Below are 15,548 nucleotides of genomic sequence, written 5' to 3'. Positions count from 1 at the left end.
ACAGGATGTACAATTCACAGACAATTATGATGAAGAGTCTCCAAGGTTCCTTTAAACAAAGAAATACAGTACTAGGGGTGACACAGTATATTTTCATACTCTGAAGTCAGGAAACCACACAAGGAAGAAGAGGAAGTTATTTTGCCTTTTAATATATAAGGGCTTTAAAAGCTCTTGAATCTTGTTGATGAGTGATCATGACTAGTCATTAATTTGTGTCTGATTGTAGTTAAAAGTAATCATGCTTTTACTAAACATGTATTAGATCCTTAAAAGTCAACTCATATTATATACTGTTGGTTAACATGATTTAAATACAAGACTTCCTCAAGACACGACTCAATCAAAAATAATTTTTAAAAGTCAGACAGCTTTTCATTATCATTGTACAATTTGCATACAATGAGGCTTTTTTAAATGCAGAGCCTTTCAAGGAAATTGGAATTGAACCAATTAACTTTGGCTCAAAGGATCAAAGTTGTGCTTTTAAAGTGCAAGAGGTGTAACTCCTTGGTTTGATGACATCTGCATTGTTTTAAATGAAGATAAAGCTAATCGGGGAATTTTATTTTCAAAAGGTGGTTGCTTTTTTTCATTTTAAGATACTGCCGAAGTCTGGAGCAAAAATTTCCATGGGTAAATAAAGAATAATCCCTATTAGGAATACACTCCTCAGATTTAAATTTGGGGCAGAAAACGGATAACTTTTTGCATTATAACCACATTACTTCGAAGTGATATTTCTCCACATACTATCAAAGGTTGCTGTACAGCAAGGCTTCTAGTGATTGAAGAGTGATAAACACATGTTTAATCATGGAAACAGTTTATCTTTGATTATGCAGTTACATTGTTTTTTTAAAGCTGTTTTTCCAGTTTTTCAATCAAGGTTGTTTAGAAACGAAAGAACAATCAGTTACACTTTTCACTCTCTTTTTCTTATACAGTTTTGTTTCCCAAAACATATTTTCTTTTTAATGAGTAGCTTTGATCCTCCATGCTATTAATTAAGTTCTTATAAATTTATTTTAAAAATACAAAACTGTTAAAGAAAAATAATTATTTTCTCGTCAGAACAGGTAAGTATTTTTTGTCAACATCAACAATGGTTGAAGCATGGCCACCATTGAAAATCATGGTTTATGTTTTGGTTGTCTTTACTTTTATTATTTTTGCCATTTCACTACTTCTCCAGAATACATTTATATGAATTGGGTTTTTTTAAAGTAATTTCTGATGCACAATTAAACCTAATGTTTTCAGGGGTTAGAACCTACTTCAGTTATATTAAAAATTGATTAATTTCTTACAAGTGAATTTTGTCACCAAAAAATCGTACACACATGTAAATGAAAATGAAAAGTGTTTAAAGGGAAGGTACACTATCGGTAATTGTCAAAGACCAGTCTTCTCACTTGGTGTATCTCAACATATGCATAAAATTACAAACCCCTGAAAATTTGAGCTCAATTGGTCATCGGAGTTGGGAGAAAATGATGAAAGAAAAAACACCCTTGTTGGACGAATTTGTGTGCTTTCAGATAGGAACAAAAGACTTCTAGCTAGAAGTCTTTTATTGCTAGAAGTCTTTTATTATTTTAGTGAGAAATTACCTCTTTCTCAAAATCTATGCTACTTTAGAGGGAGCTGTTTCTCACAATGTTTTATACTATCAACAGCTCTCCAATGCTCGTTACCAAGTCAGTTTTTAAGTTAATATTTGTTTTGAGTAATTCCCTTTAAATTTGTCTCCATCAGTTGAGTTATAATAGTTTAATGATAACATCATCTTTTCCCATCAAATAGATAAAACAAGGAAGATAGAAGCACGTAAATACTAAACAATGACATAAAACAAACTGCATGAGCTTTCAAAGCAACAACTATTTCATCAAATGCATACTTTAGGAAGTGTTGTGACAGAGCGGTTAAGAGCACCAAATTCAAACTCTGGTGTTTGTGATCAGTAGAGTGTAGGTTCGAATCCCCAGCCGTGACACTTGTGTCTTTAAGCAAGACACTTCACCATTGCTTTGTCCTTCAGATGGGACGTTAAGCCGTTGGTCCCATGTGTTATGTAACGCATGTAAAAGAACCCCGTGTACTTATCGAAAAGAGAAGGGGTTCGCCCCGGTGTTCCTGGTCCGATCGGCAGCAAACTGCGCCACAGCACCTTGTAAAACATTACATGGTGCTATCAGAATTAGGTCTCATAATTCAAAAAACGTAGTCCCACATCTTGCAGGAAATACTGTATGTTACAGCGCCAGGAGCGTCACTGAGTGACGGACATGTGCGCTATATAAGAAGCCACAATTATTATTATTATTATTCTAGCTCTGCTGAACTCACAGGATTGAGAAATCAGCCAGCATGGGACAGCTGATTGCTGTGGGAGGTTTAGTCATTAATAATATTTAACAATAACTCTTAGATAGCCCATTTCACAATAACCGTATCAATGCGCTTTAGTTATACTAGCGGGGATGCCGCGCGAAGTGCGGCAACCCCGCTAGAAAGCTCTACATATAAAATGATGCAAGTGTAGCGTTGTGTACAGGGGAGGGTTTACGTTGTGGGCAGTCCTGTATCGTGTTCAAGTCCCCTTTCTTTTTTCCCCCTCACCAGCCCCGTTCATTTCCCCCCACTTCCTTGTACCACCGTGTGCCCCTTCCTTATCCCGTCGCATATCTAACCCACGCCTCCCGTCCCCGCGATCCCGTGCATTGGCTGGCATTAATCTTTGCTTGCCACTGTTTGCCCATTCAGTAGTAAATTGAAGTTGCACAACTTTTTTACACAAAATTTCATGATAAAACATTGTTGGCACAAAAATTATTTGTTTGTATCTTTCTTGCAAAGACATGACATTGAAACAATTTTTGTCCTGAATATTTGATGTATATGCTACCATATAAGCCCAATTTTTACTTAAAAAATACAATTCTAAATTTTGAGGTCATGTCCAGTGTCCACTTCTTCACGGGGAATTGCCCTTCTCTTTTAATTTTTATCTGTCTAAATAAATGGAATAATAAGTCATTTTTAGTGACCATGATTACACTGCCATCATGGCTATTTCTTCTGTTCTCTATGGAAGACTAGCCAGCCATAGCAATGCAGCCCAACAATCATAGGCTACATTATTAATTCCTAACATGCAGTCTAAGTTCTAACTACATTGTACCTCCATGGTCTATTAAAAGGTGGGTGGTGGTGGGTCACAGTTGAGTTTGTTTTGGGTGCCTGAGATTTTCTTTGGTTGGTAGGTCGTGGTCAAAAACTTGGTGTCGTGCGTGGTGAAAGACCGCTGATCTACACCGACCATGCGGTAGTACTAGTAGATGCCGATCTAGGGCCCGGGCACACAGTGACTGAACCTGACTGAACGTCCTCCGGCAATCAGAATCAGCTGTGTCCTGGATGACTTTTCAATTCCGTGACCGTGGGTTTGCTGAGTGAGAGCTAGTTAGTAAGTAGCACAGTGCGTTCCTTCGCTGCAAAAATCAAAGCTCCAGAAAAGTATACCAGAAATAAAAAATAGGTGATATTTACCTTTAATCCAATTGCCAATCTCCTGTGGAGTCCACGATGTGATATGTAAGGAAGACATTCTTGATTAATGTTGGTGTTTCGGTGCGGGAAATGCACCACTACCGTTCCAACGACACGGGCCGAAATGAAAACAGGAAGTAAATTAGAATGTCAGAATAGTAATCCTTCCCAGGGTTTTTATCCGACATCGTTCTCAAAGTCATGAAGTATAGATAGACTGGTGCCTTGTCATAGCTTCTGTTTCGTAACGTATAGACTGTGTTGTGACTTAGGGAATATACTGGCACTACTTATAAGTGTTGTAGTGTTGTTTTCCTCGAGTGAATTTTCGATTTACCTCCAATTGAAATAAGACGGCAATTCAACTAGCAACAAAAATGTCAAGACAAAGCGGTCGTTCTAGTGATCCAAGAAAAGTGGTAATTGTTTACATTTTAAAGCTTAATTAAACCAAGCGCAGACTTGATTCATACTCTCTAGTTGTACTTGTACTTGTAGTCGTATATTATTTTATTATTTTTGTACAAAATTAAATATATAAAAAAATAAAAAATGACCCAAACTAACCAACCGTGTACACAACTTCTAGCATCATCGCAACCACTCACCGTAAACCAAAACACCATTTGCTATATAAGTTGAGCGCATTTCATTAATTTGCACAATCACAGGTTATTTGTGAGAAACAATAGCCTACAGAATAAGCACGCATTTTAGATTTCTGCTCCCACCAATAATGGTTGCAACTTTGCAACCTCCAGATTGTGCAATTAAAATACATTAACTGTGTGCATAAAGATGACCGCCACGGCAACATGACAGTTTGGTTTTGCTGATTGGTCGATATGTTGCTAGCTGTATGGTTAAGAGAAGTGCCCTTTAATTATCTTTACCACTGCAAGCTTTGTGCAGCTCTTGTTTTGGTTATTTTGATATTGTGTCAGCCTGACTACGAGGAGTTGTCACTGGAACTACAGATTAGAAGGTGTTAATTGGCCAAGTAGTTTGTAAACAATTGAACAATTGAGAGTTGCACCTAAATGAGAACTGTAAATAAAATCTTTTGAATAATCATCTTGTGTGTGTCCGCGTACATCCATAATGATGTGCTAGTTACAGTCTCTTGGTCATGGCGACTTTACAAGAATTAGCTGTGACACACTTTTCAACTCAAAGCTCTGAGCTGTAAACCACTTCTGTAGATATTTATAAACTTTGTTTGTATTTGCCTTTCTCAAAATGTGTTTGATTTGAATCTTTTATTTTTTAGAGCCAAGAGCTGTTTACGCTGACATATGGATCCCTGGTCTCTCAGCTGGTCAAAGATTATGAAAGTGACGAGGAAGTCAACAAACAGCTGGACAAAATGTACAGTATTTCAACATTACTCAATTAATGTCATATATCTAAGGCCAAACAAAATAAATGTTGTGTTTACGGTAACCCGACCGACCTGAATTTTTTGCGGCCGAATTGCCGACCTCAAAACATTTTTCTAAATATTTTGTGAGTTGGTAAAATTTAAAATGAGAATTTTAACATGTTGCCTCACTTTAAAACTGTTTATTACGACTTACCAGTGTAATAATGCATTTTTGCAAAAATCATGGCGATATCAAAACTTGTGCACCCGGCCCACGCCTAGCCTAGCTTACTGTTCTGCCACAATTTTTTCTGTGAAAGGTGCACGCGCCACCCGATGCCCGGCCCCGACGCACCCGCTGTGTTCACAGCGTACTTCGGGGCGATCCAATGTCACACGAAACGAAATTGGGCCCCTGGCAGCCGGCCGCATATTGGACACCACAACAAAACACGGTACAACAGTACAGTACAGCTAGCTGTCAGTGGTACAGCACGAAACGAAATTGGGCCCCTGGCAGCCGGTCGCATATTGGACACCACAACAAAACATGGTGTAGCTGTCAGTGGTGTACAGCACGTGGGTGACCGGCCGCGTATGTTTACAACACGTTTTACACTACGGACAGACTGCGAATGAAAACTGCATCAAAACATGGCGTCGACGTCAGGCAGTTCTTCGTGCGGTAACATGAACAAATTGTTTAGCTTGAAGAATCATGCCACATTGCGTGAAACCCTTTTTTTTTGCTAGTTACTTTGCAAGTATTAAAATGTGACCATGCTTAAATCTAGCAATATAAAGCCACATGTTTTGGGCCACAGAAAATTTGTAATTTGTTGTCCTCTAAAATGATTGGACAAAGAGGTTTACCGTTTATGAAAAGAAAACCATTGTCAGACTTGTAATAATTGAAGACATTCTAATTAGTTTCAGCGCCGTCGTCCTTACGGACCCAGGAAATGCTAGGCCTGTAAGCTTTTGTATCAGTTTTCAAAGAATCATGCCACATTGCGTGAAACCTTTTTTTTTTTGCTAGTTACTTTGCAAGTATTAAAATGTGACCATGCTTAAATCTAGCAATATAAAGCCACATGTTTTGGGCCACAGAAAATTTGTAATTTGTTGTCCTCTGAAATGATTGGACAAAGAGGTTTATCGTTTATGACAAGAAAACCATTGTCAGACTTGTAATAATTGAAGACATATTCTAATTAGTTTCAGCGCCGTCGTCCTTACGGACCCAGGAAATGCTAGGCCTGTTAGCTTTTGTATCAGTTTTCAAAGAATCATGCCACATTGCGTGAAACCTTTTTTTTTTTGCTAGTTACTTTGCAAGTATTAAAATGTGACCATGCTTAAATCTAGCAATATGAGCCACATGTTTTGGGCCACAGAAAATTTGAAATTGATTGTCCTCTGAAATAATTGGACAAGAAGAAAAAGGTTCGCCGTTTATGACAAAAAAACATTTGACTTGTAATAACTGAAGACATATTCTAATCAGTTTCTGAAAGTGGATAAAAACAAAGAGAGACGCCTGCAGTTAACTTGTTATGGTAGACAAGTGATTCTGCCGTTGAAATAAAACATACAGTTCAAGTTTTCAATTCCAATTTTCATTGTTGTTTTATTAGTGATTTGTTTCTTCGGAGTATGATTACCCATCAGACACTAGTTGAACTGGCCATCGGGAAGCTTTTGAGTTGTTTTGAAGTATATTTAAACTACCCAGAGACTCACAACACACATTCAGATCAGATCAGGCTGACATTCAAAATAATAAGTTTGACCCTCAAAAGTGTTTATTCATTTTGCTATATTATTTTGGGGAAAATGTGAGTTGTGAGTTTCGGCTCTGTTGTTAATGTTATGGTACACCTTGCACCACTGAGCCTACTGAGTGACATCATTTTCACCCAGCAACCCGGAGGTTCGTCAGTCTGGGTAAAGTGCAAGTAAGTGTACAACAATGGAATGAAAAATGTGAACAAAATAACCACACCTCAAATTGAAAGTTGGTAAAACTGATGTCAGCATTTAAAACATGGCCCTGATTTAATGGTAAGATAAAAAGTTTCCTTGTAACTTCTAAAGCGCTTGCAACTTGACCTATGTTATGTTTTTTCTAAAACAACTTATAAACTTTTATATTTTACCACTTTCCAACATGAGGGTTTATAACTTGATGAGTCGAACAAGGTTAGTATAATTCATGGTAACGGGTTTAAAATATTAACAAATAACTCAAAATTCAAGAACTTAAAAATAAAAATAAAATTACAAAATAAAATTATTTTCCTACCTACCTACCTGGAATTTTTTAGGGCCGTTACCGTAAACACAACATTTATTTTGTTTGGCCTAATATTGTTTTAAAGACACTGGACATGTTTGGTAATTACTCAAAATATATATTAGCATAACAATTTAGCCGTTATATATATGAACAATGTGAGAAACGACTCCCTCTGAAGTAACATAGTTTTTGAAAAAGAGTTAGTTTCTCACTTTAAAGGTTTGAATCTGAAAAAGACCTCGGGCCTGACTTCTTTTTAAGGCATCTGAAAGCACACAAATTTGTGCAACAACAGTGTTTTCTCTCATTATTCCTTGCAAGTTTGATGACCAATTGAGCCCAAATTTTCACAGGTTGGTTATTTTATACATAATGTTAGGATACACCAAGTGAGAATTCTGGTTTTTGACAGTTACCAAACGTGCCCAGTGTTTTTTAAACAAATTTAATAAGAAATAGCCTAACATCACATGGTGAGCACTCTAAGGTGAGGGTTACACAAAACTAATTTGGGCAGTCAAACCTAAAAAACTTAGACCAGGGGCCCATTGCCGCCTACTTTTAGGGCTGAAACAGGGTTATCCCCTTCTCTATTGTCTGCAAGGATGTATGCACAGGTATCATCCACTAGGAGCCTGGTTGGTAGAGCATAATGCACTACCCTCCCAACTTTTTACAAAGCAATTAAGGTTAAGTGACCAGGATTCAAACCCACACACTGCTGCTGATAACACCTGGTTCGTACCAGGACCGGACCCCTGCTTGTTGTTTGAGTCTTCAGCAGTTGGTCTTCAGTCCCTACCTGACTGCATAGACCTTATCGTAAATACTTGGTATGTGCGCGTTAGACATGGATTAAGGTGCATGCTGGTCTAGATATCATGCACCTCATTTAACAGTTTGGTATTTGCAAAAAAGGTCTTTGGGTTTTCCTCCCACATCTAAAAAAAAATATAAAAAAACATTTCCTCAATATCTTGACTACACATATTTCTTCAGTGCTACAGGTTACTGTGTAGTCACTTTTGGGTGCCTTATGTTTTATTCCCCAAAATAAATAACAAAAATAGTATAACTAATAATAACCTCTTGATATGTTTTAATTTAGGGGTTATAATATAGGAATTCGTCTGGTGGAGGACTTCTTAGCTCGTTCAGGGGAGAGAAGGTGCAATGACTTTAGAGAAACAGCTGATATAATAGCAAAGGTACAGTAAATACAGATTGTAGAGATTGCCTATTCCTTCCATTGTAGTGTATGGACATAACAACTCCAAACTTGGTGTGTTGATAGTTGTCGGTTACTCCAGAAACCTTTTGTTTTCAGAAAAGAGACGTCTAAGCAATAAGTCCTCAGGGAGCTGAGATGGTTCAAGGATTAAATGGCGGAGTGTACTTCTGTTGAAAGCACTTTGAGAAGCCCTTCAGGAGTAAAAAGCGCTATATCCAAAATGATTCTTAATATTAACTCAAGAAAAATGATATAAACCTCAGCAGTGCATTTGCCAACCACTCTTGTTTTGACTATTTATTTCACCCCAAAATTGTGTAACAAATTTTGTCTTGTTTTGTTTTCTCCTTAGTCTGGCTTCAAAATGTTCTTGGGTATCACTCCTACAGTATCCAACTGGAGTGCAGCAGGGGATGAGTTCTCTCTAGTACTCGATAATAATCCACTGACTGACTTTGTAGAACTACCAGAAGAACGTAGCCAACTCAACTATTCCAATATCCTGTGTGGAGTCATCAGGGGAGCTTTAGAAACAGTAAGATGAAAACTAGGAATCACAAATCTTGTTTTCCTGTTTTGAAAATACATCCCGCCAAGTTGAGGCTTGATGTAGATTTTGTTTTTTTAATGTGTATAAAAGCAATGCTTTTCAACTCCTATGTCGATTGGAAGCTCAAGAAGGTAAGATTTGCCAGTGAGTTGACAAACCCTACAAACCCATTTATCTACATAGGTTGTGCATTTTTATGTGCAACATGGCACAACTGCACTGTGCACTCTGACTCTGTAGATGTGTTCACTTGTCTCTGTGGCGTTCCATAGATGAGAAGCAATTATAGCAAAGTGTCTTGCCTGACAGTGCAAGTGACTCATCCATCAGAACTTGAGTTTGATGCTCTATACCATGCTTAACATGGCTATGGCTAGTTCATATGCTTTAATCATGCCCATGCAGCGAGTGGCTACAATAATAGCCAAAGCTGATCAGTTGAACCCAGTCTCAGTCACCTCTCCTTTACTAAACATGTAATGTACTTGTATAAACTACCCAACTGACTGTTGATTGTTCTGATTAATACAATTCAGGTCCAGATGGATGTCAATGTTCGATTTGTTCAAGATATCCTCAAGGGAGACAACCAGACAGAAATCAAAGTCAAGTTTATCAAGAGGTTAGAAGACGCTGTGCCGGCTGGAGAGGAGTGAATAAACCAATCAATGTTAAATTATTCTATTATGTTTATACTTCTAGATTTGTTCCCATTTGCTCCTTACAGACTGTTATAGTATTTTCTCTAACTAAATACTATCAGAAATAACTCACTAGGAAACAATATACTGGGCTTCTCATACCGTGTTGTCATAAACTCTCCATATGTAATTAACATAAATCATAACATGTGAGAACTGTGTACAGCTAGCTGGAAACCATCCAGTTGTAGGAGCTGCCAACTGAGGGCGCTATACATAGACAAGATGATTCACTTGTCACACAGACTAAGTATTTTTTCATGTGGCCTCTTCTCCTGGATAACATTGGATAACATTGGATAACATTGGAATGCCTGACTATACGCAATTGTTATTTAAGGCCTACTGGCTCCATTCCTTCTGAATCCCTCACTTTACCATTGGGCTATTTTGAGGTATAGTTGACACATCGCTGCTTCACTTATTGGTTTGGGTTAATTTGTCTGTATGCACCCAATCCAAAAAGGGCTCTCTTATAGTGTCCACCATACCTCAAATAGGCTAATTGGATATAGACTCTTGACACAACGAGGAACGTACTTCTAAATGAACCATCATTTTTGGTTGTCTTTGTGTATATTTCGACTCGCAAAATGGCACACAAGATTTGGTGTGAGTGCACCCCACGTTGGGTGCGTTCGTTTAGCTTCCCTGGGTCGACGCCGGTCTGCCCCGGTACGTTGAATAGCTTTGACGGGGCTTTCCGGGTCAGCCCCCAGTGCCCTGCTTGTGGAGTGGGTCACTTAGGGGTGACCTGAGGTGCATGCCGTCACCACGAGAGGGCGAGTGTGATCGTTCGATTAGCTCTTGTCAGGGGCTCAGATTAGCTCTTGTCAGGGGCTCACCCGAGTGAGCACCGCAGGGTCGACCCAGGGAACGCACCCATTGTGCAAGAGGTCAATAGTAGGATATGGGACTGTATTTGCTATTTTCAATGATGGTTTGTCACACAAAAAGACTGTCGAAATTGTATATAGGGTGTGTTAGTTCATTCATAGCTTAGATTGTAACATAATATAAGAGATCATTCTATTCGACCCTTGTTTTCATCACACATTTTAAAATTTCTGTGATTGTTTTTCTCATATTCTTTCACAGTACCTATTTTTAATGGTATGTAGCATAGTGATAAATGTTGCCCCACGTAAAATCAACTTCCATTTAGAATGCAGATGCCGTAAAGAAGTTTGTTTAAAGTGATAACTTTGTCCAAAAATGCTGTCTGCATTTTTTAAGCTGAAGCCATTTCTGCTTGTAAGCAGATATTGTGCAGGGGTTTGGTTTTGCTTAATGTTTGTTTATTTTGAATCTTTACACAATAGAAAACAAAACAAAACAAAACAAACACTACACCGGAAAGAAAACACAAACCCTATTTAAAACCCAAAAGTCGAGGCATTTGAGGTTGACATTTTTTGTACGTTTTGAAGTTGTAGGGCATAACTAAAATGTGTTGGAACTTAAACTGTATACATGTTTATATTGTTTCAGGACTGTGTTACCCCCCCCCCCCAAACCCAGTGAATGAGATTGTGAAAAGGGGGAAATACAACCCATCCCCAATCCCAGTGAATGAAATTGTGAAAGGGAAAAATAAAGTACGGAAACTTAATTAAGAACTTGAACTTTCAACAACTCGTTATAATTTATTGCATGTTATTTGTATAATAAGTTATCACACAAGCACGCATGGAATACAGAAAGATATAGCGCGTCTGCGTCCCATATTGGATATGAGACGCAGAGTCGCAGACGCACTATATTTTTTGCATTTGTATTGTATATATTTAACATTCCCGATGTAGGCCTTTGTTAAAATAGTCGTTGGGATGGGATAACTTTTTCACTCATTTTTACAAAATGGGAATCTCATTGAGGTAATATTATTTCATATCGAATAAAAAAGTGGTGGCATGATACAGAAACTTGCCCCAAAATTTCCGTCAGTGCAATTTTACGCCTGGAGTTACATCTTAAACATATGGAGAGGCCAGTTGGCAGTTTTGAAGGTAATTCGTTGGGTATTTCCGTCATTTTGGGGGCATTTTGGGGGGCATTTTTGGTGTGACGTATGATTATGAATGTTGCACTTTATCAAAACCAGACAGGTTTTGGCTGGGGCGCGCGGCGCTAGAATGACAGAAAACGTCAACATTTCGAAAAAGGAATACACTCCCAGTTACTGGGTCTAACCTTCCTTGCTCTATGGTCTAACTGAACACAATATTTTTCTTTTGTCTTTTTTGAGCAATGATTTGGATACAATTTCAATAACACTAACCTTTATCTAATGGTTTCTTTATGCTGGATGTACGTCGGTTACTTTTCAAGATGTTTTTCGATTTTCTTTTTGGTCGGGGGTGCCGACTGCACCGCACCGACTCGTGAATGTTTGAAATAAATGTTTAAAAGGCCGCCAATCACGTGTTCTTTGTCATAAGGCCAGACTCACCAACACGATCGAGCAAAGGGGAAGAACACCGGCACCAGACTAATGTTCACCTTTTCTTTCAGCACTGCAGAACACCCGCTACTTTGTGGTCCGGGGCAATTTCCTGATGTTTTCCCTTTTTGGAATCGATTTTGAAAAATGAGCCACAGAGTCGTGTCAGTGGGAAAAGCATTCGCTCGGCCCCAGCGGCCTGCCAGATCCAGGACCGCTGGGATGAGATTCTTGTTCAGGAAGTACGTCATGCGTACACTGCATATAAATATGGTGCAGTGTGAGTGTGATGCATGATGGATTGCGCATTATAAACCAATGACAGTGCATAATACGTTTGCCCATCCCAGCGCCTTTGGTTTAAGCAAGGCGCTGGGGACGAGCGAAGGAAAAGCATAGAATGTTGAAAAAAGCCTGCCCTCTGTTGACATCACAATGATTTCCAAATTCAAGTGAGGGCGGGCTACAACATGGCAGCCTCCAAGATACCACAAGCTTTGACGTTCAAGCAGGTACAATTTTTAAGTCATTGTTTATCAAACGAAAGTGGAATTGTTCTTAATTTAACGGCAAGTTTTCAACCAAGTGACCCAAACCATTTTATTCTAAACAGTGTATGCAATTTGTGTTCAGAAAGAGTGAATAATTAATGTACAATTCAGCCCAGTGTCAGTGTTGACAGTGATGAGTGAGTTTACTCCGCTCAGAGCTCAGGCGGGGGTCAGCAGAAAAAGAGGCAGGCAGTAAAAAAATAAAGATTTACGTAGACTGGTAGTAGTGCTGTATACAGCATCCAAATTAAAACATGAAATAGTGACAAAAAGCTGGTGAATTGACAAGCTAACTAAGCTAGTCCAGCATTGGGATATCTTTCCGTATGGCGCCATATCTCATTGAGGTAAATCAGATACTATATTATTTCATATCGAATGAAAAAGTGGTGGCGCCATACGGAAACTTTTCCGAATTAAACAGGAAAATGCAAGTGCCAAAACAAAAATGGAATTATTGAAATAAATGACCACTTTCCGTTTGTGTTGAATGATAGTTTCTACTGAGGCAACAAGTTTTGAGTCTATACCGGGATGTACATCGAGCATTGAGAAGAGTTCCTGATGACAAAGATAGAGTGGAACTAAGAGTATGGGCCAGGGAGGAATTCAAAAGAAATAAGAGCCAACATGAAGAGGTAACTGAATGAAACAGTTGAAGCATTATCATTTGTGTTTAGACCCAGTAACTCCTTTTTAAAAACTGTCTTTATCAGTAGTATGACCGATAATGACAAAATTTCAAACAAAGGAGTACAGTGCCCGATAATAACAACATTTTGAAAAGAGGAGTACAGCGCCCCAATTACTGGGTCTAATTTGTGTTGAATAAGCCTATAGTGAGTTACATTTGAATAGTGTCTGATACAATGACTTGCTTAGTCACAATGTAGCATACTGCTGCCATTTGAATTCCCCAGAATATAGACAGTTACTTTGTCAAATGGTTCGGGGCAAGCCTTTGCATAGCAACCTCCAGGTGAGCAAACCCTGATACCATTGTGCCATACACATCCATTCAGAATTTTGTATGGGTGTTCAACGTCTCTTACATTTACTACTCAAAGGCTTGCCCCTAGGAACTCAAATTTAAGTGGCAACTTGTGATCAAGCCAACATTGTACCAGACAATATTCAAATCTAACACGCAAATGGCTTATTGAATGAGATATGAATTGACATTCTCAGCGTTTAAATGAAACTGTTGTGTTGTGATTGTTTTACAGATGGCAATCAGAATGTTACTGACCCAAGGGAAGAGGACGCTTAGAGAGATAGAGAGCACAGTGACCCTGGCTAGGTGACACAACTGCTTCACTGCCTGCTATCACATGTAGGTTGTACAATAGAGAAATGGAACCAAGACTGGCCAAGTATCAATGTTACCTGAGAATGTCTAAGATGTCACCACAATTCGAACTGATGACTCAAATGTCAAAAGACCCGAGGGCCCAATTTCATAGAGCTGCTTAGCACAAAACGTAGCTAAGCACAGTAACATACCAGATTACGGTTGACAGCCAAAATACCATGTCACAGTACAATTTGTGACTGGTATCCTGCTTCTTTCTGCTAAGCAGGAAATTGTTAAGCAAATTTGCTCTGTAGAGCTGTTGGCCTAGTTTTATCATGAATTGGATTGGGGGTAAATGGTGGATCACAAAATGCATTCTTACATGAACTTCGTATTTCGAGACTCATTTACAGGGTTCAGCTAGTAAACATGTAAATTATTTCATTGTATCTAATAAGTTAAAAAAACATAAGTTTACTTTCCAGTAATCATTTCAGGTTTTTGAAATTTTTCTATTTTTGTTCTTGAAACAGACACTATATTATGTGAAACAACCCTCAAAGTGATGAGCTGTATGGTTTATACACATATTGAAATGGGGTAAACAAGAGAACATGAATTGCGTTCAAAGAGTGGAATGATTTCGGCCAGAGGGTCTTTTCCTATTTTTCTAGGAACTTTCCAAAATGTGTAAAAGTATTTTACTATGATGGAAAATTTGCAGAAAACAAAATTATAGTAAAACTACTTTGTTATAAATAAAATATGTAATATACAAATCATATTGGATATAATAAATAATAAATAGTCTGTGTTTTTATTATATATATTATTTGTCAGGCAGCCACATAACAAAGTAAAAGTAAATATGAGGGAGGAAGATGAAAAATGGAGGCGAGAATAAAATATTTCTGTAAAAATGTGATTCACTTTTAACCCTTTAGAGACCATTCATTTCTGTATAATCATCACCATACACCCATACATCGGTTTTATTGGTGATATTTGGGGGGAAAAACTGTATGGTTTTGTTTCAGAAGCAAAGAGAAACTTTGGAGAATGACCTTTTTGGTCAAGTGGAAGTAGATGACAATTTTGCTTTGGGCATATTTAGTTCAAGCCATAACTGGCCGCTATGGTCTCTTAAGGGTTGAGCCAATATTAAGCCTAACTTTATTATTCAGTAAACCTATAAAATAGACAAGACAAGTGCAGCAAAGACCACTTTGAAAATAGGAAAAAAGACAAACAGAAATATTTTTTACAATTGTAATTATGTGGATTTGCAGTAAAAGTTGGTACACATTCAACAAGTATTTGTTCCGTAGCCTTAATGAAATCTAAAACAATCAATTGATGTGTTTCTTTTAACAAGCACTTATCACCTAAAAAAACAAAGAATTACAGGACTGCAGCTTTTTTATAAAAATATCTCGGCAATAACAAATAATACTCTTCTCTTTCAGTCGTTGTCATAAATACATCTCTTTTAAACTAATTTTGCAGCAAATAAATCATATACATTTCCCCGTTTTCATAAACATTATATGAATAAACACAA

At 37.9% G+C, this 15,548-nt stretch overlaps 3 protein-coding genes across 5 annotated transcripts in view; 2 read left to right on the top strand and 1 right to left on the bottom strand.

The window, feature by feature from the left end:
• Positions 1-3,698, bottom strand: part of LOC139947612 (connector enhancer of kinase suppressor of ras 2-like) — a 30,767-nt gene extending 27,069 nt beyond the window's left edge. For all 3 annotated transcript variants that reach the window (XM_071945564.1, XM_071945566.1, XM_071945565.1), the window contains exon 1: positions 3,556-3,698. In XM_071945564.1, the coding sequence (XP_071801665.1) occupies positions 3,556-3,613 (58 nt within the window). In that variant the 5' untranslated portion in view covers positions 3,614-3,698. The remainder of the gene's footprint in view (positions 1-3,555) is intronic.
• A 118-nt stretch (positions 3,699-3,816) lies between these two features.
• On the top strand, positions 3,817-11,052 carry LOC139947615 (trafficking protein particle complex subunit 3-like). The gene is made up of 5 exons (XM_071945570.1): positions 3,817-3,974; positions 4,826-4,923; positions 8,326-8,425; positions 8,801-8,983; positions 9,535-11,052. The coding sequence occupies exons 1-5, from the start codon at positions 3,933-3,935 to the stop codon at positions 9,652-9,654; spliced, it is 543 nt and encodes a 180-aa protein (XP_071801671.1). The 5' UTR covers positions 3,817-3,932; the 3' UTR covers positions 9,655-11,052.
• Positions 11,053-12,532: 1,480 nt separating this feature from the next.
• LOC139947532 (LYR motif-containing protein 2-like) lies at positions 12,533-15,485 on the top strand. Its single transcript, XM_071945472.1, has 3 exons — positions 12,533-12,654; positions 13,191-13,331; positions 13,920-15,485. The coding sequence occupies exons 1-3, from the start codon at positions 12,613-12,615 to the stop codon at positions 13,995-13,997; spliced, it is 261 nt and encodes an 86-aa protein (XP_071801573.1). The 5' UTR covers positions 12,533-12,612; the 3' UTR covers positions 13,998-15,485.
• Positions 15,486-15,548: the final 63 nt, after the last annotated feature.

Source organism: Asterias amurensis, chromosome 14 (genome assembly GCF_032118995.1).
Source record: "Asterias amurensis chromosome 14, ASM3211899v1".
Lineage (NCBI taxonomy): Eukaryota > Metazoa > Echinodermata > Asteroidea > Forcipulatida > Asteriidae > Asterias > Asterias amurensis.
The sequence above is the reverse complement of the archived record's forward strand: the minus strand, read 5'-3'. Positions and strand labels throughout refer to the sequence as shown.